This window comes from Triturus cristatus, chromosome 4_2, assembly GCF_964204655.1.
Source record: "Triturus cristatus chromosome 4_2, aTriCri1.1, whole genome shotgun sequence".
Taxonomy (NCBI): domain Eukaryota; kingdom Metazoa; phylum Chordata; class Amphibia; order Caudata; family Salamandridae; genus Triturus; species Triturus cristatus.
Genome location: NC_140586.1, coordinates 120190634 through 120217369, shown reverse-complemented (window position 1 = coordinate 120217369; position 26736 = coordinate 120190634). Strand labels below are relative to the sequence as shown.

Here is a 26736-nt window from a genome sequence, read left to right as displayed (position 1 = left end):
TTGGCCCCTTTTCCTTTTGTTACCTCCCCTCCTGGTTTTAGTTGTTCTTTTTTCTGCTGGATGCGACTCGAGATGCGTAGCCTTGCTAGCTCTTTTTGAAAGGAAGAGGCCCCTTCCCCTAAAGGGATCTCCTGATTAGTATTGGAGGATGTAGTACTGTTTGTGGAAGAAACTGAAAGGTTACTAACCGATTGGCCATCATCGGCATCCTCCCTTTCTTCCCTATTTCTTTTTTTGTCATCAGACCCTGACAAGTGATCAAATTTTTTGGCAAAGGTGTATATCCGCCCTTCTTTATAGTCACGGTCATCCCTTTTTATCTTGCTTAATTTTTTGTCCTTGATGTATGCCTGGTATTTATCCATCACCTGTTTAAGTATACAAAAGTTCTTTTCTACAAGCTCTTTTTCTGCCACTTCACTAATCTCCCTTTCTATTTTTTCAATTTCCTCCTGCAATTTCTCTCCTTTTTCAATCGAGTGTCTAATTAGAATCTCCATCATGATGCGCGAGGCACCTTCCAAATTCCCCTCCCATTCCTTAAGTAGACTTTCACTGAGATCCTCGAAGGTCGGGAAAATGAGGATTCTAAGTCCTCTAGGGACTTTTCCATTTTCCATGTACTGTCTAAGGGTAGCCCCATCCCACCATCTGCTTAGTTCCTGCTTTCTTAGTCTCTCCAGTCTAATGAATAGGGTCTTTAAACTTGTCTTACTGGGAACTTCCACATTTGTAATTGCTTTCGTAGCGTTTGTTCCAAACAGGTTTAGTGCCATTTCCTCTCGTCCATCGTTAAACTTGGACATTCTTTTGAGTGTTTTCAATATATTACGGGTGAATGAGTGCAGCAACAGTCCAGATACAATATACAAACACAAAAGATACACAGCCGACTGATAAAGCGCACATCAATATCAAAGTCCCATATTAGTACGTTTCCTGTGCCAGGCAACTCCGAGATCTGCTGTGTTTGGATCCCACTGGAAAACCAGAGAAAACAAATGGAAAGAAGTGGAGGTGGCACCAGGTATGAAGTCACAGTCACGTGAAAATGGATTGGTTCACTGTGGTACTTTATTCTCCTTCATATAACATGTAAAAACAGCCAACGCGTTTCGTTCCGTTTAAAGGAACTTCATCAGGGCTGTAACCAATACAGAATATACATATAAATAACGACATAGATATAAACATGAACATTTACCATTACTAAACATTCAGAAATATATCCCACATGGCACTAAACAGATAAAAGACACCATATATTATGGACATAAACATATCCAATAAACACCATATATTATGGACATAGACATATCTAATATCACATTAATACCTTGACGACATAACTCATAAAACACACAAAAGGTATTATCAAATCACAGTTAAAAATAAAAAATAAGTTTAAAAGAGCATACTATTTACAATCATATACGGTCATTTGCATTTCATGAATTTCAGAAAAGAAATGGTGACGGGAGAGAAAAGAAAAAGAAACAGAGGGAACAAAAAACAAAAATTGAAAGAAAAGCAAACGTCTGTCCAAAAAGTATCAAATGTTGGTGGCATGAGTACAATGAGTGTTCAAACAATACGTCATAGGCCTCCCTATAATGGAAAAAGAACTACTATATATACTATTTCAGAGCAACATATAACTACAAAATGAAAAGTATGAATATGTATGGATTCAAGCCTCACCAGAAAGTAAATCCAAAGGTGAACGCTCTGTGTAAGTTTTTTCGTAAATATCTGAAGAAAATAAAGATCCGGAATGGCAAAGGTCAATCTAAAATGAAAATAAATAATGGTGGCATGCCGGAAAATAACCACGACACAAAAGTATCACACACTGGTAACATATATGCACTGAGTATGTAAAGTACAAATTTTCACGTAGTGAGACGAAAAGAACAAGAAAAAATATGTCATTTCCTAGTTAGTTTAGTATAAAGAGAGGCATATGTGTGTTCAACAGTTCTCACCAGAAATGTAATTCCGAAAGCGACCTTGTGTTCGAAAGCTTCTCTGTACGTTATCCAGAAAAAAATAAGTGTCAAAGGTTGACGAAGTCTAATCTAAACAAGAAATTAATAAAAAACCGTCATATTGAAGCCAAGTGGATTTATGGAAAATAAACCATAATTAATTATTATTTAAAAAACGAGGAAGCACAGACAGAACTTCCATATATTGAAAACCTAATATATATCAAAAACCGCGAAGGTTAATGGCCCAGATTTATCACCAACCCCAAGCATATTGAACGTGATAAATGTCAATGATGACTCAAATACGAGTAAGTAAAACGATTTTTACACAGTGTAACTGTCTTTCTCAGTTGTGAACAACACAAGTATATCATGCCTAAGATAGGGGTCACAAATCGGTAATAATTACCGATATCAGAGGTGCTTTCAATCTAATGGACCAATAAAGATAAAGGTGCCACAGACCAAACGGGTCAAAAACGATTTCCCATCAAGATAAATACAACGGTAGAAACAGTCAACAGGTCCCAGCCTTTTTTTTATATATATTTTATTAAAAGAAAACCTCCGTATTAAGGTGTATTGAAAGATTTGAAATCAATATATATATAAGAGTAATTCAATAACACAAAGGTCAACCAAATAAACCGATATCCATAGGAATCCCCTAAACAGGTTAATACCGTAATATGATAGATAAAATTATAACCAAAAAAGCATAGGAGACACCAACGAGGATTCACTTACATGTTGACGGCGTTACGATTGACGCCTCACGATCACAGATTAGGCACCCACAGTCCAAAGGAGAAGCAACCGGAGATGCATCCCAAACTGGTATATATGCAGATTGCGTAATACCTCGTGCTGCATCACGTATGACGTCGATGGAGTAATCGACGGAAGTTTCGGAGACTGCATTGGATGGCGTGTGGCGTCAGCAGGCAGTGAGGAGGCTATTGAAAGTTTGTAGACACGTGGGCCGCCATCTTTGAACATGTCAAAGGGCCATGTTAAAGGGATTTAAATTAAGGTTGACATCTCCCAAAAGAATATAAATCCTAAACGTCTTACAAGAATGAAAGCTAATGAATAAGTCCCCATTTAAGAGCCTTTATATTGATGTGTTTATTTATTTTTAAAGGAAACGACTATACTCGGGGACTAAAAAGGAGGGCTAGTAACAAGCGGTGAGTAAGAGGCTACTGGAAGTTTAAAGACCCGTGGGCCGCCATCGTTCGACATATCAAAAGCCCTGTTATAGGGATTCAAAATAAGATAGATATCTCCAAAATTAATATAAATCCTAATCGATTCTCTAATTTAGAAGCTAATAAATAAACCCCCCATTTGGGAGCATTTGTGGTAATCTGTATATATATTTAAAGGAACGGAAACGTTTTGTCAGAAAATGGCTATACTCTGCAGTCGACCATGAAAGAATTACGGGACCCGTTATAAACAGTCTCGTTGACATTTATAAAAAGAGTGAAGCTATACATAATGTGAGCTATGTCTTTCCTAAGAAAAAGAGAAGTATAAACCAAAGATTGTGTGAGACAAATATATCGATTAGAGTATCATAATAAATGTTTCCAGCGTCATATATGTGTGCACCTAATGGTCATTTAAATTGGAAGAAAAAATATTAATTACAATATTGAACAGGTTGTCTCATAATCATCAATAGGGAAAAAACAAAGTTGACCCATTGTTATTTCCAAAGCAAACTAGAGGTTCTTGAGTATCTAATTAAAAAGTGCAAAAAGACGAGTATTTTAGCCCAGAAGGCTCAGAAAGAATCAAACTCATAAAAAATAGTGCATCTCACTATCTGTATTGTGTCCAAGTTGTGTTGCCCGTAATCGACATATCCATTTAGCTTCCGCCCTCCTCAGCATCAACTCTCTGTCGCCCCCTCTCTTATTGGGCAGAACATGTTCCAATGCATGGAACCAGAAAGAATTGTCATGTGCATGCACTAGGCTGTAATGCTCAGTAATGGGATATCTTTGATCCTTACCCAGAATTGCCCTTCGGTGCTCCTGGATTCGTAACTTCAACGGACGAACAGTGCTTCCCACATAGATTTTTCCACATGGGCAGCCCAAGATATATACAACGTGTGTGGAATTGCAGTTACAAAACTGGTCAATTGTGTACCTATGATCAGTATTATAGGAGAAAGTAGTTGTTTTATTTTTAGCCATGGGACAAACGATGCAGGTTCCACAGCGATAAAAACCTTTGGGTTTGGGAGGCAGCCACGTACCATTACCAGGACTCGATGTAACATAGCTAGGACATAAGTGGTTACGTATAGTCCTGCCTTTTCTGTATGTGATAGATGGACGGTTCCCTAAGGATTCTCTTAGGCCGGGAATATCCGTCAGTAGATGCCAATTCTTACGGAGTGCATTGAAAATTTTATCACAATGTGCAGTATATTGGGTCACAAACCTGATTCCAGCACTACTTTCTTTTGAGTTGTTCCTACGTTTGGGTCTATCGCACAAGGTAGTATCCCTATTGGTTGCAAGGATCTTTTTCTCAGCTCGGACAACATTTCGAACGTTATAACCTCTTTTGAGGAATCTGTGTTTAGTTTCAGCAATGTTAGCTTGAAAAGTCTCTGGCTCACTGCAAACCCTCCTTACGCGAGTCAATTCGCCAAAAGGAATGTTTTTAATGACGGAACTCGCGTGTGCACTTGTAGCGTGCAGGAGAGAATTGCATGACGTTGCTTTGCGGTATAGTTTACTTTGCACAAACCCATCCTTGACATAAAAAGTTATGTCTAAGAAGTTAATCGTCTCCTTGTGGTGAACCATAGTAAGTTTCACATTGAACAGATTATTGTTTAAGTAATGATGGTATTGTTCTAGTTGTTCCATCGATCCTGACCAGAGGCAAATAACGTCGTCGATGTACCTCCCCCAGTACACCACATATTGGGTCCATGGGGAGGCACACCTGGCCCAGGCATGCTCCCTCTCATACCACCCCATAAAGAGGCAGGCATAAGAGGGAGCAAACCTGGAGCCCATCGCTGTCCCTTTAATCTGCTGGAACCAGCTGTCATCAAAAAGGAAGAAGTTGTTCAAAAGTATCAGATCAATCATACTGATAATCATTTCATTTTGTGCGTATAGTTCTGCCCCCTCCTTATTTAGAAAGGACTGTACAGCCATAACACCATACTTTTTGTCTATACATGTGTACAAACTCTCAACATCAAAGGTAACAAACATAAGTTCATCTGACCATTCATAGTTCTGCATTTTCATTAGGATGTCCTTACTGTCTTTGATGTATGACGGTAGGCTCACCACATGTTTCTGTAATTTTAAATCAACATATTCTGACATTCTCTCTGTCGGTGAACCCACCCCAGAGATGATCGGTCTTCCAGGAGGGAATTGCCCCCCCTTATGTACTTTTGGCAAGATGTAAATGCAGGGATAAGAGGGGCTGTCAACTCGTAAACATCTGTATTCATCCTCAGTGATTAGGCAAGAGTCTCTCCATTCACATAGCATTGAATTGATTTTGGTTGTAACATTGGGAATTGGATTTGAACTTATCTTTTTGTAATTGTTTGTGTCACTGAGCTGACGATCAATCTCATTTAAGTAATCACAACGATTCATCAAAACAATGTTGCCGCCTTTGTCGGCTTCACGGATAACAATCTCCGGATCTTCCCTGAGGCGTTGTAATGCCAGTCGTTCACGGGAAGTAAGATTCATTTTGGTGTAATTGTTGTGTCTACTTGCAATTTCTAGTTTAAATAAGTCCTCCGTTACCTGTTTGTGGAAAGTATCAATATTAGGATGATAGCCACTGGCAGGAACGAACTTGGATTTGGGACGCATGAGACTGTTAGTAGGTATCTCTTGTGTGATGTCCAATTCCCTGAGTAAATTTGCCATATCCAAGTCTTCCTCATCCGAGATGGAGAGAAGGCATTGGATATTGCGTACATCTGCGATGGTTTGCATTCCTTCTTGCCCAATGGTTAAAGATCTTATTTGTCTAGGGATTCGCTCAGAGAAGTAGTCCCTAAGTTTAAGTAGACGTGTAAATCTAAACAGGTCAACATGTATATTTGCAAAATCCCCACTCTGTGTTGGACAGAAGTTGAGACCTTTACACAAAAGTTTAGTTTCTTCTGCATCCAAAACTTTATTAGAGAGGTTTACAATTCTTAGGTCAGAGATATTATCATCCTTACAACCATTTGCATTATCACCTCGAAAGTTGTCTTGTTGATCACTGAGGGTATGATATGTTAAATCTTCCTGGTTTTGGCCGTAACCTCCGTCTTTTCTATTGGTGGTTTGTTGGCCCCTTTTCCTTTTGTTACCTCCCCTCCTGGTTTTAGTTGTTAGATTGAAAGCACCTCTGATATCGGTAATTATTACCGATTTGTGACCCCTATTTTAGGCATGATATACTTGTGTTGTTCACAACTGAGAAAGACAGTTACACTGTGTAAAAATCGTTTTACTTACTCGTATTTGAGTCATCATTGACATTTATCACGTTCAATATGCTTGGGGTTGGTGATAAATCTGGGCCATTAACCTTCGCGGTTTTTGATATATATTAGGTTTTCAATATATGGAAGTTCTGTCTGTGCTTCCTCGTTTTTTAAATAATAATTAATTATGGTTTATTTTCCATAAATCCACTTGGCTTCAATATGACGGTTTTTTATTAATTTCTTGTTTAGATTAGACTTCGTCAACCTTTGACACTTATTTTTTTCTGGATAACGTACAGAGAAGCTTTCGAACACAAGGTCGCTTTCGGAATTACATTTCTGGTGAGAACTGTTGAACACACATATGCCTCTCTTTATACTAAACTAACTAGGAAATGACATATTTTTTCTTGTTCTTTTCGTCTCACTACGTGAAAATTTGTACTTTACATACTCAGTGCATATATGTTACCAGTGTGTGATACTTTTGTGTCGTGGTTATTTTCCGGCATGCCACCATTATTTATTTTCATTTTAGATTGACCTTTGCCATTCCGGATCTTTATTTTCTTCAGATATTTACGAAAAAACTTACACAGAGCGTTCACCTTTGGATTTACTTTCTGGTGAGGCTTGAATCCATACATATTCATACTTTTCATTTTGTAGTTATATGTTGCTCTGAAATAGTATATATAGTAGTTCTTTTTCCATTATAGGGAGGCCTATGACGTATTGTTTGAACACTCATTGTACTCATGCCACCAACATTTGATACTTTTTGGACAGACGTTTGCTTTTCTTTCAATTTTTGTTTTTTGTTCCCTCTGTTTCTTTTTCTTTTCTCTCCCGTCACCATTTCTTTTCTGAAATTCATGAAATGCAAATGACCGTATATGATTGTAAATAGTATGCTCTTTTAAACTTATTTTTTATTTTTAACTGTGATTTGATAATACCTTTTGTGTGTTTTATGAGTTATGTCGTCAAGGTATTAATGTGATATTAGATATGTCTATGTCCATAATATATGGTGTTTATTGGATATGTTTATGTCCATAATATATGGTGTCTTTTATCTGTTTAGTGCCATGTGGGATATATTTCTGAATGTTTAGTAATGGTAAATGTTCATGTTTATATCTATGTCGTTATTTATATGTATATTCTGTATTGGTTACAGCCCTGATGAAGTTCCTTTAAACGGAACGAAACGCGTTGGCTGTTTTTACATGTTATATGAAGGAGAATAAAGTACCACAGTGAACCAATCCATTTTCACGTGACTGTGACTTCATACCTGGTGCCACCTCCACTTCTTTCCATTCACTGGCAGAGCATGAACACATTGAAACCAGGATATGACAGTGTCCTTAATAGAATCAAAAATTCTTGTCGCGAATGCTGGAAAATGTACACGACTCCCCGTGCCTAAAAAACCATGAACACCAATGATTGTGACCTTGTGTAATATAACCGGTGTTCATGTAATGCACTCCAAAACCTTCATGTTGAGTTTGCGCTATATACTACTGAAAAAGTTACATCACAGAGCTTTAATTCTCAACTTACACACTCATGCTATAAAAACAAGCCCAACTGTAAACCTTTTCTCTTCAAATAGACATAGACAGTGATAGTGAGCTAAAAGCATTTTTTATAACTATAAACCTACAGCATATATAAACATTTATTGTAGAAATAAAATAAGTTATTTTAAAAGAAAAAAGTATGGGTTCAATCGTTTGGCTTCCACTTAAATCACTGGGGTCGTCAGGGTTCAGTCCGAACACACTCATGGGAACTTTGAGACAGACTACAGCACATTGAAAGATTCTGCTTCGGAGTTAAGAATTACTGTGGCTTTACCGACTGTTACTTGGAGTGGAGAAACGAGCACAGTTAACCATTCCAAGATGGCCGCCTTTTACACAACCAAGTGCACCGAACGTTAAAAACACACTGGGCGCCATAATAGAATCAGGCAATAAGTCACAGGGACTTTTTAACCACGCCTCTTTTTCTCCTTGAGGCGGTGACCAGATCTAACAGTTTGACTGGCTCAAACAAGGCTGCCGCATAGGACCGAGAACGTGCGGCATGGGCATGCCTTGGCGTCAGTTGCGTTTTGCCGGAAGTGAAAGGGGTGGGTTTTTGCTGTGCGTTGAATTGGAAGGAGGTTTCCAGAAGAGTTTTCTCGAGGGGGTGGAGACATTTGGTAGCGGAGCTGTAGGCGTAAACTGGTCCGGCTGCAGCAGTAGGTGCACGGGGCATTCAGTTCGAGCATCAAGGCATATCTGAGGCTGCACAACAGCGGGCAGGCGGAACAAGCCACAGGATGGTGGATTACAGCGTCTGGGACAAGATTGAGGTGTCTGATGATGAGGACGAAACGCATCCCAACATCGACACGCCCAGCCTCTTTCGCTGGAGGCACCAGGTGTGTGGGTCGTGGCATGGAGGCACCAGGTGTGGGTAGGGATGGTTTAGTGTTTAAGTAAAATCTAGTAGTGGACATGATATGTTAGATTCAGATGCAGAATTTGGGATCAATAGGGCAAACAGGTATAGAACTTATGAGCAAAGCATGGACAAACAACATATAGGGAATATGGTGGTGCATGGCAGGGCACCGTGACACTAGGTAAGGAGCTGGCAGGCAGGACCATCGGTACGGAGCAGCATGGGTACCAGTGGGTTGACCAACTTTCCAAAACTGTACCAGGCTATAGACATAGAAGCAGGACTAGATTGTGGCACTCAATTTGACGTTAGTGCTACAATGACCGCAATCGCCGATTTGTTGCTCTTAAGTAATTGGGTTCTACGTTTTGCGGTCTTGGGGTAATTGAAGAATGCAGAACTTGGAATCCTTATTTACAAAGGGCTCTAATGTACACGACTACCGATTACATAATCGGCATACCAAGTACAATCTCGGATAGGGTACCAGGCGCAAAGACAGGAAAGACACAAGATAACCAGGGAGGCCTATGGAGAAACCTATTGGGACAAACTACTGGTGTAAATTAAGGTAACAAGTAACGGGACAACGAAGGCAGACCTTCAACAGTCAATGTAGGGCCACTGAAAGAGCAAAGAATGGGTGGTTCAAAGTGCTGTGGTACCAGAAAATGTATGACTTTGTATTATTTGTTTGAATGTGGCACAGCACGGAAATGCCAAGCTGCTAGTAGACTCTAATTATTTACGGTACGGGAGAACTGCATTTAATAAGTAGGATTTTATGTCATGGTCACTACCAAGGTTAGCTATTTCAGAGTGCTTTATTACACTATGCTCGGTTTTTCAACATCAGGTAGACGAAATATTACGTTTCCCTATTCTGGTTTGGAATTCATACATCTATAGACTGGAGTTAGGAATAATATTTATAGTATAACCGTAGGTAGGTAGGGCCATACGCATCAACAAACCAATTTGCGATTTCCTAATTGCGAATCCTTGCGATTCACAATTAGAAAATCGCAAAACGGAATGCATGAGTGTGTTTAACACTTTCTGCGATTCCTAGAGGATCGCAAATGACCTACCTCATGAATATTAATGAGGTAGGTCGCAATTTGCGACCCTGTAGGGATTGCAAAAAATCACGGGGATGGTGGCCTGCTGGTGTCAGCAGACCACCATCCCCGTGATTGCTTTTTAGGTCTCGGCTAGCGAAGACTGCGCTTGCGCAGTCTCGCTCGCGAGATAGAATGACTTGGAGAAGAGGGGCTTGAACCCGCCCCTCTTCTCCATTGGCTGGCCTCTTGAATGCTGGCCAGCCATTGGAGAAGAGGTCCGTCACTCCGAACAGGCCCCGTCCTTTTTGGATTCGGGGGTGTGTTTTCTGCAACTTAGCTAATTATATCCTCCAGCCAATGGCAAGAGGAGAGAACAGAAAAACACGCCCCCGAATCCGGAAACGCCGCTGCCTTTCTCCGAGGCATTTCTGCTTTGCCTCGGAGAAAGGCGGTGGTGTCCAGGGCGATTCCTGCCTGAACGTGATCGTGCTCAATTAGGATTCCGATCTGTACCTACTACGAGGACCTTCTGCTCGCATCGCACTTTCAGGGTTTACAGCCTGCAGTTGCCCTCCCTGGTGTTAAGCGCTTGCAAAACCCAAGATTTATTATTGATTGCTTGCTTGCTACTCTGTGTAGCATGTGCCCGCAGGGCCTCCCTTGAGCTTTCGACCCTTAGATAAAATGGCTTCGGCGTGTTTCCGATTCCTCCTGCGGCACTGAGAAGTGCAGGTACCCTCCCTTTCACCTTGAAGACGTGCAGGTGCTCAGTGCCGGAGAGTTCGCTTTAATTGGTACAGCTCACTGTACTGAGCGGGAGAGATAAGGCGCCCACAGTCCCTGTGTTTGTCTGGGCGCTGCACGGGTCCTGTCTGCAAAAAGTTTAGGAAACTCACGGCTTTACTGACACACTTTGTCCCCACAGGAAGTCTGATCTGCTTCATTGTTTTGTTAAATTTGGATGAAACCTCTGCGTTGCCTGTTTGTTGCGTGAATGGACTTGTTTGCATTTTTTTGGGTGTGCCCGCTTATCCCGAACCCGGAACGCTCTGCCCCCTCCTCTCCGTGAAACGTCACTGCCCAAAAATGTGCCCCGGAGGAAGACTCCTAAAGAAAGGCAACGAAATGACGTACCCGGAGCAGTTTGTCCTGACAACAGGCAGGACAGCACATTGCAGATGCATGTTATTCGGGTTGTGTGCTGTGGCTGTACTTAAAACAGCCAAAGCAGTTCTGACACAAGGAGAGTTAACTCCAACAGAGTTTTGCTCTAAAAACATGTCTATAAAGCGGGGGAGGACATCAGAGTTTGTGAAAAGTCACGGATATTTCAAGCCAGACTCTCGAAGGGACGTGAAACTTATTGATACTTTGTTTGGCCATCTTCAAGTTAAAATCCATCCATCATCTGCAGCTCCGCTGCTTACTATTTTGTAACGTACTTGCAATTTCTCTCCCCCTTTGTGCGGCGATATAACATTATTGCTCCTTCCTAGATGGTTTCTATCAAGGCGGAGGACTAAATTGGACAAAGCCCCTAGATCTCCGCGCTCACTTTCAATTCTGCGGCAGATTTGTTTCACTCTTGTGACTTTACCAGGCTTTATCCGGATCTAAGTAAGTTCTGTAACTTTTTCCTCTTACACTTAACTTTCTGGTGCGCCCCTGTCTGCTGATTTTTTTCGTGCGCTCATTTTACTCACGTCTATTACTCCTTTTACATCATATCAACTATGCCTTCTGTCATTAATTACTCGCGCGCACAACTGTTTTCACATGGATGTCTCCTTACATCCGACTCATGGAACATCAGCTGCTATGATGTTTTATACCTTGCACTCAATTCCATTTGAAGTGAAATAATGATTCTCCGGTTTTAAATAGGATTGATAGACAATTCATGTCATGTCTAATCAAGAGGCATCACCTCGCTTAACTCTTCACCGGGAGCACCAATTCACTTTCTTAAGGTTTAAGCAATTAGTCTGTATATATGAATAACCAGGGACCCTACTATAACATATGTAAGAGACGAAAAAGGACTGTCAGGATCTGACCCTGCTAATTTGTACTGTTTCCGGGTACAAAACCACAACAAACTACATTTCCCAGAAGGCCTCAGTAGGAGGGGTCTCTGGGTACTTAGTCGACCTTCGCATGCTAGGAGGCGTGCTTAATTCAGATTTCGGGAGGCAGCGTGTTTAGTGGGGAGCCATGGGAGCGGATCATTTCATCTTCAAAGCTGCCTGCTGAGCATTGAGAGACACTGTGTGCGCATTGGAGCAGACTTGCGGCGGTGCCTATCCGCAGTGCTTTAAATGGGGCGGTACTCACCGGTACTGAGTACCGGCACTTATTTTTTCCCCCTCCAAGAGTACCGGCACTTCTCCGTTATTAAATAGAGTACCGGTACTCACTGTCACACAAAGTCATGTGAGCATGCATCGCATTTCTACACTGCGGCGCATGCTCACATATTGGTGATTTCACAAGGAGAGCAGTGACGCCATGGCGCCAAAGCAGAGCAACGTGTGACCCAGGCGCGCAACGCCCATTGGACTCAAAGGCCTTCGCCACCCCCACTCGTGTGTCGCAGCCCGGGATGAGACAGTTTCCTGGGTACAAACACAGCGGCACCCGAGTACTTCACAGGTCTTTAAAAGACCTTTTGCTCGTTAACGAGGCTTTGATGTTTCTCACTCCTTAGAACCTCTGCACCTCCACTCTACCTTTTGCTTGAAGAATCAGACACCCCCCCACCCCACAGGAAATTTCACTCTAGTTGGGCCTCAGGTGTGACCTCCCCCGCCAGGAAGCTATGCCGCGGGAAGAAAGGGAAGCGCTTTAAAAATCCCAATTTGCTCTGGCTTTCCCTTTCTTCTGTGCGAAAAAGACGGAGAGGATAGCATAGCAGCTGGCGGGTGAAAAAGGGGACAACTGAGAACTTTCAGAAGTGAAGGGGTATAAACACAGTCAGCTAAGTAAATCGAGGGGTTATCTGAACAAGCATTTACAATGCAACGGTCTCGGCATTGTTAAAGTTAGAGCTATTGGCATTGCTCATGACATTTTTGTTTGTTTTTGTTTTTAAAACATGTAAAGAAACGGCATTGTTATTTACAATGTCAATAGCTTAATCAGTGTGTGTGTAGGTGGTCCTGTGTGTGGGTGCAAATGCAATAGGTCTCGCATTTGAGAGTGTTTAAGCTATTGACATTGTAAATAATACCGTTTCTTTAAATGTTTTAAAAACATAAACAAAAAAAATGTCATGAGCAATGCCAATAGCTCTAACTTTACCAATGCCGAGACCATTGCATTGTAAATGCTTGTTAATAAAGCAATCTTTTTTTGTTGTAAAGTAGCCCGTTTTCCTTAAAGCAAATGCTTTACAAAAGAGAAAATTAGAACTTTCCTTTCATTTTCTAAGAGCAGGAAGTGGTCCGTGGGACCACTACCTCCTCTTAGAAAATGCATTTACAGACATTCACAAAGGGGAAGGGTCCCTTGGGGACCCCTTCAATTTGCGAATTGGTTACCACCTACTTGAAGTAGGTGGTAAAATGTAAATGTCTTGCGACCGCATTTTGGTTGCAAAACATTCATGCATACCGATGCGATTCGGTATTAGGAAGGGAAGCCCTAAACACGCCCTTCCTAATAACAAATCTCAAACCCATTTTGCGATTCGAATCGCAAAGTAGGGTTTCCTGCATCAGAAGAGCATTTTTTTTCGTTCGCAAATGGCCCATTCTGCAAATTGGCCGTTTGAGAAGGCAAAAACTGCTTAATGCATCTGGCCCTTAGTCTTTAATTTTTCAACTCTTAAGTATATTCTTACCACACAAAAAAAAGACACAAACACACACCGGAAACTAAGAACTACCCGTCATGTTCCATAGTTGTTATATTTGCTCTCAAATGGCGTGATGTTCTATTTGCAATATAGAACATCAAGACTGGAGGAACGGCAGCGGTGGGACAGGGAGTGAGGACGTGTCAGCCTTCCGGCTTCAAAGTGTGTACTTCATCTATTTGTATTCATGCAGATATAGTACACAACAATGTGGAGACAAGTGTTTGAAGTTGGTGCCCATTCACAGTAAACTTTTTATTTTATCGTTAACTTCGTCGATTAATCCTGAATGACATGGAGTTTTCATTGTTGCACTATTGAAAAGCAGGATTTAAGACTGCACGTCAGGAGACTCATTTACTGGAGGGTGAGTCTCATTTAATTCTTATGAATTTGCCCTCTTTGGTCATGGAAAAGGGGAGGCTAAGAGCTCGAGCCAGCTGCGGGATTTGAAATAATGCGGCATGCAAATCACCGCTGTTTCGGGAGTTGCATTGTGCATCTCCCGTCTGGCCGCTTCGCCCATGTTGTGTGGAACGTGTGGCGCGTCACACTGGGACGTCTGAGCGCATGGTGACGTGCTTAGCTTATACTCTAGCAGGAAATTAATTTGCAACTAGACCGTCAACTGTTTGTTGCTGCGAGGTCGCGCAACTCGACCCCACACCAGCACCATTTTGAATTCCTTTCATCTTCGTAGCAAAGCAGTTTTGGAGGATAGTTCGTCGACAAATACTAAAAAAGAAAAAGAGGAACATTAAAGATTTATATCCAGTAACTTTTATCTTTTAGGTACTTTGTGACTTTAGCATGTAATTTTCTTAGGAGGAAAGAAAAAGAAGCACTTGATTGGTTTTTGTTATAGTAGTACACTACAACTTTGTCTTCACGTTCACCATGGCAACGCAGTGTTTTAGCATTTCCTCACCTCATACATTTTGGCCGTCTGGATTGAATGGAAGGAATATTGTCTTAATTATGTAGCTGCATTAGATGATTCTGGAAAGATGCCAGCAGTATAAAAGAAGAAAATCCTCTTACATTCCTTGGGGCCCTGTTGATTAAAAGTATGCAATCAAAGGTTGAAAGCTCCTGTTGTGGGTGACGCATGTTTTTGAGGCGGCATTGAAGGATCTTGACCTTTACTTTGCTCCTAAGGTGTGCATTGGAATAACTAGATACACGTTTTTCCAACCTCTTCAAGAAGTGGGAGATTCGGTTGACAACTATGTTGTTAGATTAAAATATTTGGCCATGAATTGCTAATCAGGAACGGTTGTAGGTCAATGGGGATTTACACTTGGAGGAAGTCATTAATATTGTGCGCAAGGCCGGGGGTTTCCGTCGGATGTGAAAAATAACTATTATCCAAAGACACAGGAGCTGAGGCCATATGCAGAGTGGCAGGTAAACCTATGATTAAGACCTTCAATGCTGAGTCAACATTTTTGAATAAAGACAAAGGAGGAGGAAATAGATGTTACCAATGTGATAGTAGAGAGCATTTAGCCTATAGCAGGAGTAGCCCAGCACTGAAACAAAAATGCAGTAGCTGTGGAATAATGGGGCATTTCGCCAAAGTGTCCAGAAAGAAAAGAAACCATATTAAATCCATTCTAGAGCAGGATGAGGGTGATGAGTGTGAATTTAGCGATGCGAGGTACGACAGCGTGGTTAATTTAATGAGTAAGTTGATTTCAAACATTAGTGATGATAGTATAAAAAACATACCAGAAAGTTGGATGAGCATTGGTAGGGTGGAGATTAAGATTTTTGATGATTCTTGATCACCATATACCATTGGGAATGAAGAGCCGTGGAAGAAGAAATTTGTAGAAAAAAATTGGCAGTGATTTGTGTGATCCAGACATACAACCCCAAGGATATAGCAGGGAAATTTTTAAAATTTTAGGCTACAGGTGGCTTTACCTGTAGGTTTAAAGACAGACACTCATGAGCCGAATTGTAGCAAAAAGCCCCCGCCCCCCCGTTCTTGGTTGGTTCAATCAAGGAAAGTTACAAATTATTCTAGATCCCAACAGTATTGATCAAGCCAAAGTAGTGAACGAAGGATCTAATGGCTCAAAAAATATGTTAACCAAATTTCCCACAGTTTTCACTATGACTTTGAGCAACCTAAAGGGATTTGAACATCGCATTATTTTAAAATCAAATGCATTTTCCAAGGTACACAAAGTTGGGAACATACCTATCACTATAAGAGAAGAAGTATCCAAGGAATTGGAAAAACTATTTGCAACGGGGATAATAGAACCAATAGAGTCTGCTGAGTGGATCTCTCTATTGGTTGTGGCCAGGCGTAGCAATGGAAAGATCCGTTTGTGTTGGTCTGCACCATATAATTGACAAAATTGTGATCAATCAATTTCCACTACCTAAAATCAATGAAATGGTCATTTGTCTCAAGGGAGCGAAGGTATTCTCCACTATTGACTTATCTGCTGCCTACCATCCGATTTCCTTGACACCGGATTCTGGGAAGTACACAGGATTCATTACACCATTTGGATGTTTTCAATTTTAAAGGATGCCTTTCGGCATTGCATCCGCGGCTGCAGTTTTTCAGAGACTTCTGTTCATTCTTTATGCGAAAGAAACAGGGATCAAGTTCTTTCAAAATTATATTTTAATCTTTGGTGAAAATAGAAGTACTCGCGATTCTAGGCTGCTGAAAGTGTTGGAAATTTTGGCAAAAAATGGTTTGACTGTGGAAATCTTAAAATGCAAATTTGCTGAGGAAATGGTGACCAATTTGGGACACGAAATTGGAACTGTGGGGGAAAAACCTAAAAATTCCCTCATCAATGCAATAAAGGATAACCTTGTTCCTAGCAACAAGGATGAAATCAGATCCTTTTTGGGGTAAGTTGAATACTGCTCTGAGTTCATTCCAAAGTTCGCAACTGTGGATTTTCAAACCGAGTTTAATCTGATCACACCTATAATTGAGAAAATTCCAGCGTTTGATTGCTTTGATCCAAAATTGAATATTTGTTTTACTACCGATGCCAGTGGCAAGGAGCTGGAAGTTGTCTTAAACCAGATGGATAAACAGGGCAAAGAACTTATAATCTCATTTGCATCAAAAGCTCTTTCACCTACTGAGGAAAGGTACCCAATTATAGAAAGAGAGAGTTTGGCATGTGCATGGGCTTTGGACCATTTCAGGGCTTTTGTATGGGGAAAACCAGTCACCATCGTATGTGATCATAAAACTCTTGTGAAATTATTAACAACAGAAAGAACAGTCAGTACATCAGCAAGAATTGCTAGACTATCAATGAGGATGCAAGATTACATTCATAAACTTTTGTATTTACCTGGCAAAGACAATGTGGTAGCTGACTGTTCATCTAGAATGCCCACCAAGTTGGAAGAATGTGAGCATGAGGTTTGGAATATTTTCCAAATTGCATTCATACATGGGGATGGCAGCAGTGCTGTATGCAAGGAAGAGTGGCTGGCAGAGTATGAGAAAGGAGTATGATTTCTGGTAAAGGAATTTGCTGAAGGAATTTGGCCTTACAAAAGTAACTTACCTGTGGAAGTCAAACCATTTTGGGAGGTTAGGTCACAACGTACAGTAGATAATTGCACAATTTTTAGGAGAGAGAAAATCATTCCTCCAAAGGGGTTACGGAAATCGATAATGGCGTTGTCATGAATGCAGTTTTGGCATTGTATGGATTAAGAGTTTATTCAGGAATGCGATTTTGTGGCCGAATGTAGATGCAGAAGTTGAGAGAATGTTTAAGTTGTGTTGGTGCTGATAAAACTTTGCAAACTTGGAGACCACTTATGAATGGATTTTTTTTTCTCATGAACAGCCTTGGGAAACGGTAGCGATTGATTTTGTAGGTCCTGTGGGTGACTAATAGAAATGTATTATTGTACTTTTCGATCTATTCTCAAGGGGGTCTGTAGTTGAAGTGTTTAGCAAGGCTGACTGCAATTTAGTTTGGGATTTCTAGACAAAGATTTTGTGTCTGAGGGTTTACTGAAATCAGTTTAAAGTGACAATGGGATGCAATTCCTTTCAAATGCATCCAAAAAATACTTTAAGAAAGTTGATGTGCAACACAATACTACTTCCCTTTAGATCCCAATTCGAAAGGGTTTGGTTGAGAGATTTAACCGGGTTGTGAAGGGGGTTATCTAATCTGCTGTAGCTAGCAATAGCGATCGGGAGCTGCAATTACACAATGGTTTGGGCTTAGAGTAACCAGAAATTAAGTCACAGGGTTGTCACCATTTGTGGTAATGAGGGGCCGCAATCCCAGGTCTAAGTTCACTCCATATTGGTTACACGATGTTGAGCAATGGTCTCTTGAAATGGTGCAGAACAGGATGGCGGAACATCATTCTAAAATGAAAACGCTCTATGATAATAAACATGGGGTAAAGCCTATGGAGATGGCTGTGGGGGATTGGGTTTTACATAAGGAAACCTGGTAAAGTTAAGAAGGGATAGAGCCCGTTTTGTGAACCTGAGAAAGTAATTGAGGTTCTGAACAATACCGTCAGAGTGAGTACTGGTAAAGTATGGAATTTGAAAAGAGGGCTTGTAATCCTGAGGGAGTATCTGGGGTAAGTCAGTACAACCACCCAAGCAAGATTTTCTGTGGTTAGATGTTGAGGCAATAGAAAACAAATATTTGGGAAATTAACTACATTTTACTATTATAAGAGGGGAAGATGGTGAGGTGAGTGTTGATGAAGGCTGTGGTTTGCGCATCAAGGTGGTGAGAAGTGATGATGGTGTTGGAGAGTCGAGAACGAGTGGCAGCATGGTAGAGAGGGACACAGGAGTGAATGAGAGATACATGGAGGAGAGAGGCAAGGACAGACAGTAAGGAACTCTTAAGTGGTTGAAGGATTTTGTGTGTGGTGAAAAGGCTTTTCTTGAAAAAGTTTAATATAGTTTAAGTGACGGGTAATTAGAGATGTTAGTATATGTACTATGTAATTTAGTATGTTGTAGTATACATTTAACTTTTGTTTTATTTATTTATTTAATATGTGTTATGTTCCATAGTTGCTATGTTTGCTCTCAAATGGCCTGATGTTCTATACCGAATATAGAAAATCAAGGTGGGGGTCAGAGGTGGGCCAATGAGACAATGTGTCAGCCTGCCGGCTTCAAACAGTAAAGTATGTACTTCATCTATTTGTGTTCATGCATTTACGTGGGTACAGTAAACACCACCTGTTTATACGGTTGCAACCCACATTGGCACTCACATTAGCCCAATGTGAGGAGGAACCCTATGATGAAACATGACACTCTGGTGGGGTTTCAGTTTTGTCCCAAGAAAATTGTATTTCCTATGTTGAACGGCTGGGTTTTCCGCCCAGAGTACTATCTGGGAAAGCGTACTCTGTGTTTCTCCTTCCTTTTTCCCCTATGTTTTTGTTGGAATTGATGTCCTGCGGGTCACACCAGATCTATATATCAAAAACGTAACTTTGCCATTTTATTGACTATAATACAGGAGTTCTAAGTACAAAACTAGCAGATTAGGGCAAGCTGGGAGTAAAGTGGCGCCTCACAGCTGTGAGGGGTTTTGTTGTGTTGCTTGGCAACTAGGTTGCTTTAGCATCCTAGTGTTGTATAGAATGTTTGTAATTGACTAGGTGTTCTGGTTCCACTGAGTGGTTGGACCAGAACATTGCTGGAGTGGACAGGAAGATGTTATGCTTACTGATGCTCCTCAGATAATAAAGGAATGATCTATTGAACCTCATCTCTTCTGCGTCATACTTCACTGTCTACGAGGACCTGAGGAGCATCGAACCTACATGTGCAGAAAAATGGTTATTATTGGAATCTAAGGATTATCAGATTTTTTGGATCTTCTACCGTGCTGTGGCATCCTGTGCTAATTTCTCTTGCCTGCTGAGCCCTGCTGTGAACACTTATTTTTTTTCTTCGTGATTGTGAGCTCTTCCTGTTTTTGACTACTGCCTGCTGTATTGGATATAATTACAGCGGAGGAATCACTTTGGGATACGTCATCGCTTACCTTCCGTTGAGAGATCGCATGGTTTGAAGTTACTTCAGCGTTCCATGCTCGATCTCGGATCTCCGAAAGCGCAGAATTCGTCGTGACATCCTTCTTCTGCTGCCTTCTATCCTGGATCTTCAGAAGCGCAGAATTCTCAGTGACGTCTTTCCGCTTCAGTCACGTATAGCGGAGCAACGTCACTACGCGGGTCACGCAGCGTGACCTCCCTGACGGCCATTTTGAAATTGTACTTGAGTGTGTGTACTCGTTGCTTAGATACCAGTTTATCGGAACTGGTTATCGCTTCAACCAGCAATTCTATCCCGCACGGCCAACAATCAGCTCTTTGTTCTACAAATTGTATCTTGCACAGCTGGTAATCATCACCTGTGTTTTGCATCATAAATTGGGTATTTTAAGATACCACATCAGCTATTTTAAACAATCCGAATTCTGTATCATTCATCATACTTTTTGACTCGTTACCTCTTGTGACTTATTATTTTTGTTGTACTGCACGTCGAGAACAGAATTTCATCAATCTAATTATCCTGTTATTCTACATTTGTCACCATGTCTACGGGGATGTATGATGCTACATCGCCAACCGTTACATCGCATGCTGTAACCACGCTGAATTTACATCGCAAAGACTGTTACTTCGCAAGTTTTCACATCGCGTGCAGTTGCAACGTCAATGTACGTTCCCTTATGCAACAAGGCATGACAAAGCATACAAAAACATTGTGTACCATTACAACGCATTTTTTAATCCGCATTGAGTACCTTAATTGTATTACACATTCGCTATATGTTATTACAATTTCATTAATCAGTAAGGCTTACATAACGATCATTAGTATTAGCTTTCATTTACTATGTAATCCCCTGGACTCTACTTGCACGCTACACTAAACTTTTGAAATAAAGTATGTTCATAAGTAATATAAAAGTGTGTTAGCTTACTGGAGCAGTCCTTGCATGTTCGGAGTCTCGCGACCAACCCATGAATGACGACATTTCCGCATGAACGTGCGCGTCAGCGCTAACTGTAAAAATAAAACTGTTACTGTGGTACCTTAACGGAGCTGTCCATGCCATAATTAGAAAAAAGTATATAGGAAAGTTAAAGTCACTTACCTTTTAGGGAGCTCTGCCTTCCACCTACTCTGTATCCATGCCATCTTCCGTGACTCGCAACGACCTAATGAATGACGCAAATCACGTAGCTGTCAATCATTATCAATGTCATATAATTATGTCAATATTTCAAAATCCTAAATCCAAAATGTGGTACCTTAACGGAGCTGTCCATGGCATCTTCCGCGGCTCCGTGACCAAATGAATGAGTAATGAAAGCATGGTCCATCATTATTACTATAATATAATTTCGAAACATTATTTTTACTGTAATTGTATCATTATTTATACTGTAACATACTGATTGTGGGTTTGTGGTGCGCAATGCTAAAATTTAATTTGTCTATTAGCGACTTGAATAATCCTCTGCTTGAAAGCCGAGCCTGCATTCCAAATGCTGGTTTGCTTTACCAAAACCAACTATTTCATTGCTTTTACGAAACAGTTCAGCGCATTACTTACAAACTAATGTTCACACCCGTAATCTTGTGTACGCGTCTGTCATCTTGCACGCACGCCTCTGGCATCTTGCACCACATCTGTCATATCATCGCAGCATGCGTTGTCACCGCATCTGTCATCAAACTGTCATTGCAGCACATCATCATCAGCTGCTATAGTGCCAGCCTTTGCCAATATGTTTTTCATCACAGCACATCATGTCGCATCTGCCATCTGACACGTCACCTTGCATCTGTCATCCGTCATCTTGTGCACGCAGACATGTCATCTGTCATGTCTTCGCAGCACGCATCATCTGCTATAGTGCCAGCCTTTGCCAATCTGTTTTAAAACTCATGTCGCATCTGTCATTTGCCACGTCATCTTGCATCTGTCATAATCCAGCACGCATAATGTGCTATAGTGACAGCCTTTATCTGCCACGTCATCTTGTCATCTTGCATCAGTTATAATCCAGCACGCATCATGTGCTATAGTGCCAGCCTTTATCTGCCGCGTCATCTTGCATCTGTCACACATCATCTGCTATAGTGCCAGCCTTTATGTGCCACGCAGGCATCATTGCAGCACGCTTTGTCATTGGTAGCGTGACGTCATCTTGCATCTGTCATCAGTCATTGCTAGCGTGCGTGACGTCATCTTGCATATGTCATAATCCGTCATCTGCCTTTGTCAGGCACATCATCTTGCATCTGTCATAATCTGTCACCTTGCACGCAGGCATCATCGCAGCTTGCGTTGTCATTGCTAGCGTGACGTCATCTTGCATGTGTCATCCGTCATCTTCCTTTATCAGGCATGTCATCTTGCATCGGTCATCTTGCACGCGGGCATCATCGCAGCATGCGTTGTCATTGCTAGCGATGTAAAAGTCAATGCGCAGTTGTAGCATGCGTTCTAAAAGCATGCGATGTAAAGCCTCCTGCGATGTTAGTCGCGTTGCGATGGCAGCGTGTGAAAAGACAGTCGTTGTAATGGGTGTTTCCCGTCTACGGAGGGCACAAGCACATCCATGACCAATAATGCTAATTTTATCTTCTCAACCATTTTGGGCCACTGGAATTGAACCTCCTCTCAAATGGTCTGAGTGGAAGGCGTACTTCGTCAACTATATTGAAGCCATTGATGAAGCAAAAAAGATGGCGGCTGAGCAGAAGAAAAGATTACTTTTACATGCCCTTGGTGCGATGGGACTTAAAGCCTTCCATCAATTAACTAATTCTGTTACTTCTGGTGATTTTAATGTTTTTGAAATCATTTTATTACAGTTGGATAACTACTTTAAACCCAAAGTATGCATTGGTGTTACTAGGTGTCAATTTTTTCAGAGAAAACAGTCTAAATCTGAAACTATTGATAACTACGTTTCAGATTTAAAGAGGCTAGCTCTTGATTGTAAATTTGGGGTTCTACACGACGATTTAATCAGAGATTAGGTCGTCATGCATACCTCCAATCCTGCGATCCAAGATAGATTGTGGGCGAATGGCGAAGCCTCCCTGGATGACATATTGGCTATTGTAAGGAAAGCGGAAATATCTGGTCGATGTGCTGTTGCTTTAAAGAATGATACTCAAAATGTAGCGTTAATTGGTAAAACTAATATTCCTAATGATTACAATAGAGGCCCTTCCAGGTTTAAGGATAGTCCTCCTCTTAAGGATCGTGCTAAATGCTATAGGTGTGGCAGCCTGGATCTTCTTGCTCATAGTAAGACTTGTCCTGCCATTGAGCAGAAGTGTACCAATTGTGGGTTACTCGGCCATTTTGCGAACGTTTGTAAGCGGAAGAACTCCAGAGTTAAGTATGTCACAAATACGAATTGTTCAAGTGAAAGTGTGGATGAGTCTGTTTCTGATCCTACTGATATGATTCTGAATGAGGATTTATCTAAAAACTTTAGAAGTAACTTGATGCTGAATATTAATGATGTTTGTACCAGCAAACCTATTTGCAACATGTTGATTGGTGGTGTGAATGTAGACATCTTAGCAGACTCAGGGTCACCTTACACCATAATTGAAGAAAAGTTATGAAAAAGTAAATTCACTAGTAAGGTAGGTGAGCATTTATTCGAACCAGATATCCACCCTGAGGGTTATAGTGGTGAGAAAATTGATCTCATTGGCTTCAGATGGTTTGTTTTTGAGTTAAAAAACAAGTTCAAAAACAGACGTTGTGCTAAATTGTACGTTGCCAAGAGTGGTCCTCCAGTTTTGGGTTGGTTGGATCAGAAGCTACTACATAATATTTTAGATCCAAACAGCAAAGAACAAGTCTTGATTGTAGATGAAGGTTCATCATTGAGTGAAAGAATGATAAAACAATTTCCTTCTGTTTTTAGCGGTAAACTGGGCAATTTACGAGGTTTCGAACACTTAATCTGCCTTAAAGAAAATCCTACTCCCAAGGTTCACCGTTGTCATAATGTACCTATATTGGTTAAGGATGATGTGGCCAAAGAACTAGAAAAATTGGTATCAGCAAAAGTAATAGAGCCAATAGGGGCTTCGGAGTGGATTTCTCTGGTTGTTATTGCTAAACGGTCCAATGGAAAAATCCGACTCTGTGTTGACCTCCGCCATATTAACAACAATATTGTAATTGACAGGTTCTCTCTCTCTAAAATTAATGAGATGGTGAGTTGCCTTAAGGGAGCGAAGAGGTTTTCCACTGTCGACCTCTCTTCAGCCCATCATCAAATTTCCTTGTCTCATGACTCTAAACACCTCACGTCATTCATAACTCCTTTTGGATGTTACCAATTTACCTGCATGCCTTTTGGCCTTGCATCAGCGGGAGCTGTGTTTCAGCGCTTGATGTTTCACTTATTTAAAAAAGAGGTGGGTGTGACTTTTTTCAAGATGACATTCTAATCTATGGTGGAACTAAGGAGGAACATGATTCTAGACTCATCAAAGTATTGAGCATATTGGAAGGTAAAGGGCTTACTATTGAGTTCGCTAAATGTAAATCTGCATGTGAAAGTGTAACGTACCTGGGCCATGTCATTGATCGCAATGGTGTTAGACCTAAGCCTTCTTTGGTCTCATCAATCGAAGAGGCACCAACTCCTACCAGTAAGGATGATGTCAAGTCTTTCTTAGGCATGGCGGAATTCTGTGCCAAATATGTTCCTAACTTTGCTGACAAATGTTTCAACATTCGTCAATTACTAAAGAAAAAAGTGATTTTTTTAAAAAAAATGTTGTCTACTGAATGCGAAAGGGATTTTAAAGCTATCAAGACTGCGATTGCAAATGCTGCTTGTCTTAGCAGTTTTGATCCTGCAGCAGAAAGTGTTGTGACTACTGAGACCATTTTGTTGCCGATTTTCTTTCTAGAATGCCTGTTATGTTGGAAAAATGTGAAGATGAGAAATGGAATGATTTTCAGGTGGCATTAATTCACCATCATTGCCGTTCTGCTATCAACCAGATTGAATGGGAATCTGAATTCCGTAGTGACGATACATTTATCTAAAGTTGTGTCATTTTGTTTTGAATGGTTGGCCCCGTAAGGATAGTATACCTGATACATCAAACCTTTTTGGGAGGTCAGATCTGAACTCTCCTTTTGTGATGGATTCCGTTTGAGAGGAGAGAGAATTATACCTCCTATGAATCTTCGTTTGTCCATTGTTGAACTATGCCATGAGGGCCATTCTGGCATTACTAGAACCAAAGCGGTGCTTAAGAAATTATTCTGGTGGCCAGGTTTGGATATTGAGACAGAGAGAGTGGTCAGGAACTGTACTGTGTGTGGTAATTCTGACAAGTCCTTAAAGACTTTCAGGCCACCTATGTGTGACACTATTGTTTCAAAGGAACCATGGGATACGGTGGCTATTGACATTTTGGGGCCTATTAAGGACCAGTGTGGCGAGTCACAAAAGTATATTATTATGCTTATGGATCTCTTCTCTCGTTGCCCAGCTGTTAAAATTGTTGATAAAGCCGATACTATGGCTGTGCTTGAGTTCTTGGATGAAGTTTTCTCTTCGGAGGGTATTCCGGCATCATTAATTAGTGACAATGGAGTCCAATTTGTGACTAATATGGCTAAGAATTACTTTGCAAAACTTGGTGTCAATCACAGAACTACATCTCTTTATAACCCTAGCGGAAACGGTATGGTTGAGAGATTTAACCAAGTGTTAAAAGGTATCATTCAAATCGCTACTAGTGATTCCCAGGATTGGGTTACACAAGTGGGTAAGACTGTCTGGGCTTACTGGGTGACTGCCACTGAAGCTACTGGGTTACCTCAGTTTATTATTATGCGTGGACGCAAGCCCCGGTCTAAATTTAACCCTGGTTGGATATGTCCTTCTGGCACTGTTAATTGGTCTATGGATGAGGTATGGAATAGAATGCAACGTGTTCATGAGAAAAGCAGAGACTATTATAATGTCAAGCACTCTACCAAACCAGTTGTCATTGAAGTGGGAGACTGGGTTAGGGTTAAAAAACCAGGGTTTGAATACAAAGGAGAGAGTGCCTTCTTCAATGCTGAAGAGGTTGTTGAAGTATTACACAATGCTGTGAGACATAAAATTGGTGAAGTTTGGAATCTAAAAAGGGTTGCTATGGATCGTCCTTGTCAATCTAGAAGAATCAGTGATGATCCTCACAATTTGGAATGGTTGGAAGATATTAATAATGAAGCCTGTTCTCACTCATCTGCTTCTCCTGAAACGACAGAGTGTTCTAGTGTTGAGCCTTTTGTTGTTGAGGAGGGGGATGGGGTGGTTCCGGCTGGTTGAAATTTGGCTGGTCCAATTTCAGGTGAGAACATCGTCTTCTGACTCTTCTGCTCTTAATCAGAAGGTTCCTCGTGAGAGGAAAGCTCCCTCTTGGCTTAAATATTTTGTGGTTAACAATATGTAATGTACCTTCCCTTATTTGTAGGTTCTTTTTTGTTTTTTTAATTTGTTTAGAGGGGGGATGTGTTGTGTTGCTTTAGCATCCTTGTGTTGTATAGAATGTTTGTAATTGACTAGGTTTTCTGGTTCCACTGAGTTGTTGGAACAGAACATTGCTGGAGTGGACAGGAAGATGTTATGCTTACTGATGCTCCTCAGATAATAAAGGAATTATCTATTGAACCTCATCTCTACTGCGTCTTACTTCAGGTTTGTAGTCGTTCTGGGAATTACTTGAAAGGAACTTCAAACTGGACAATTACTTCAGAATGCAACCAAGTATTATGCTCTCTAGTGCATATGTACATCTTTTCAAGTCTTCCC

General features: G+C 40.9%; 1 protein-coding gene across 1 annotated transcript in view; it reads left to right on the top strand.

The window, feature by feature from the left end:
* The first annotated feature begins 8506 nt into the window (after nt 1–8506).
* The window catches only part of CDC37 (cell division cycle 37, HSP90 cochaperone), a 129913-nt gene continuing 111683 nt past the window's right edge, over nt 8507–26736 (top strand). Inside the window, exon 1 of the mRNA XM_085600755.1 lies at nt 8507–8917. Coding sequence (XP_085456881.1) covers nt 8816–8917 — 102 coding nt within the window. The 5' untranslated portion in view covers nt 8507–8815. The remainder of the gene's footprint in view (nt 8918–26736) is intronic.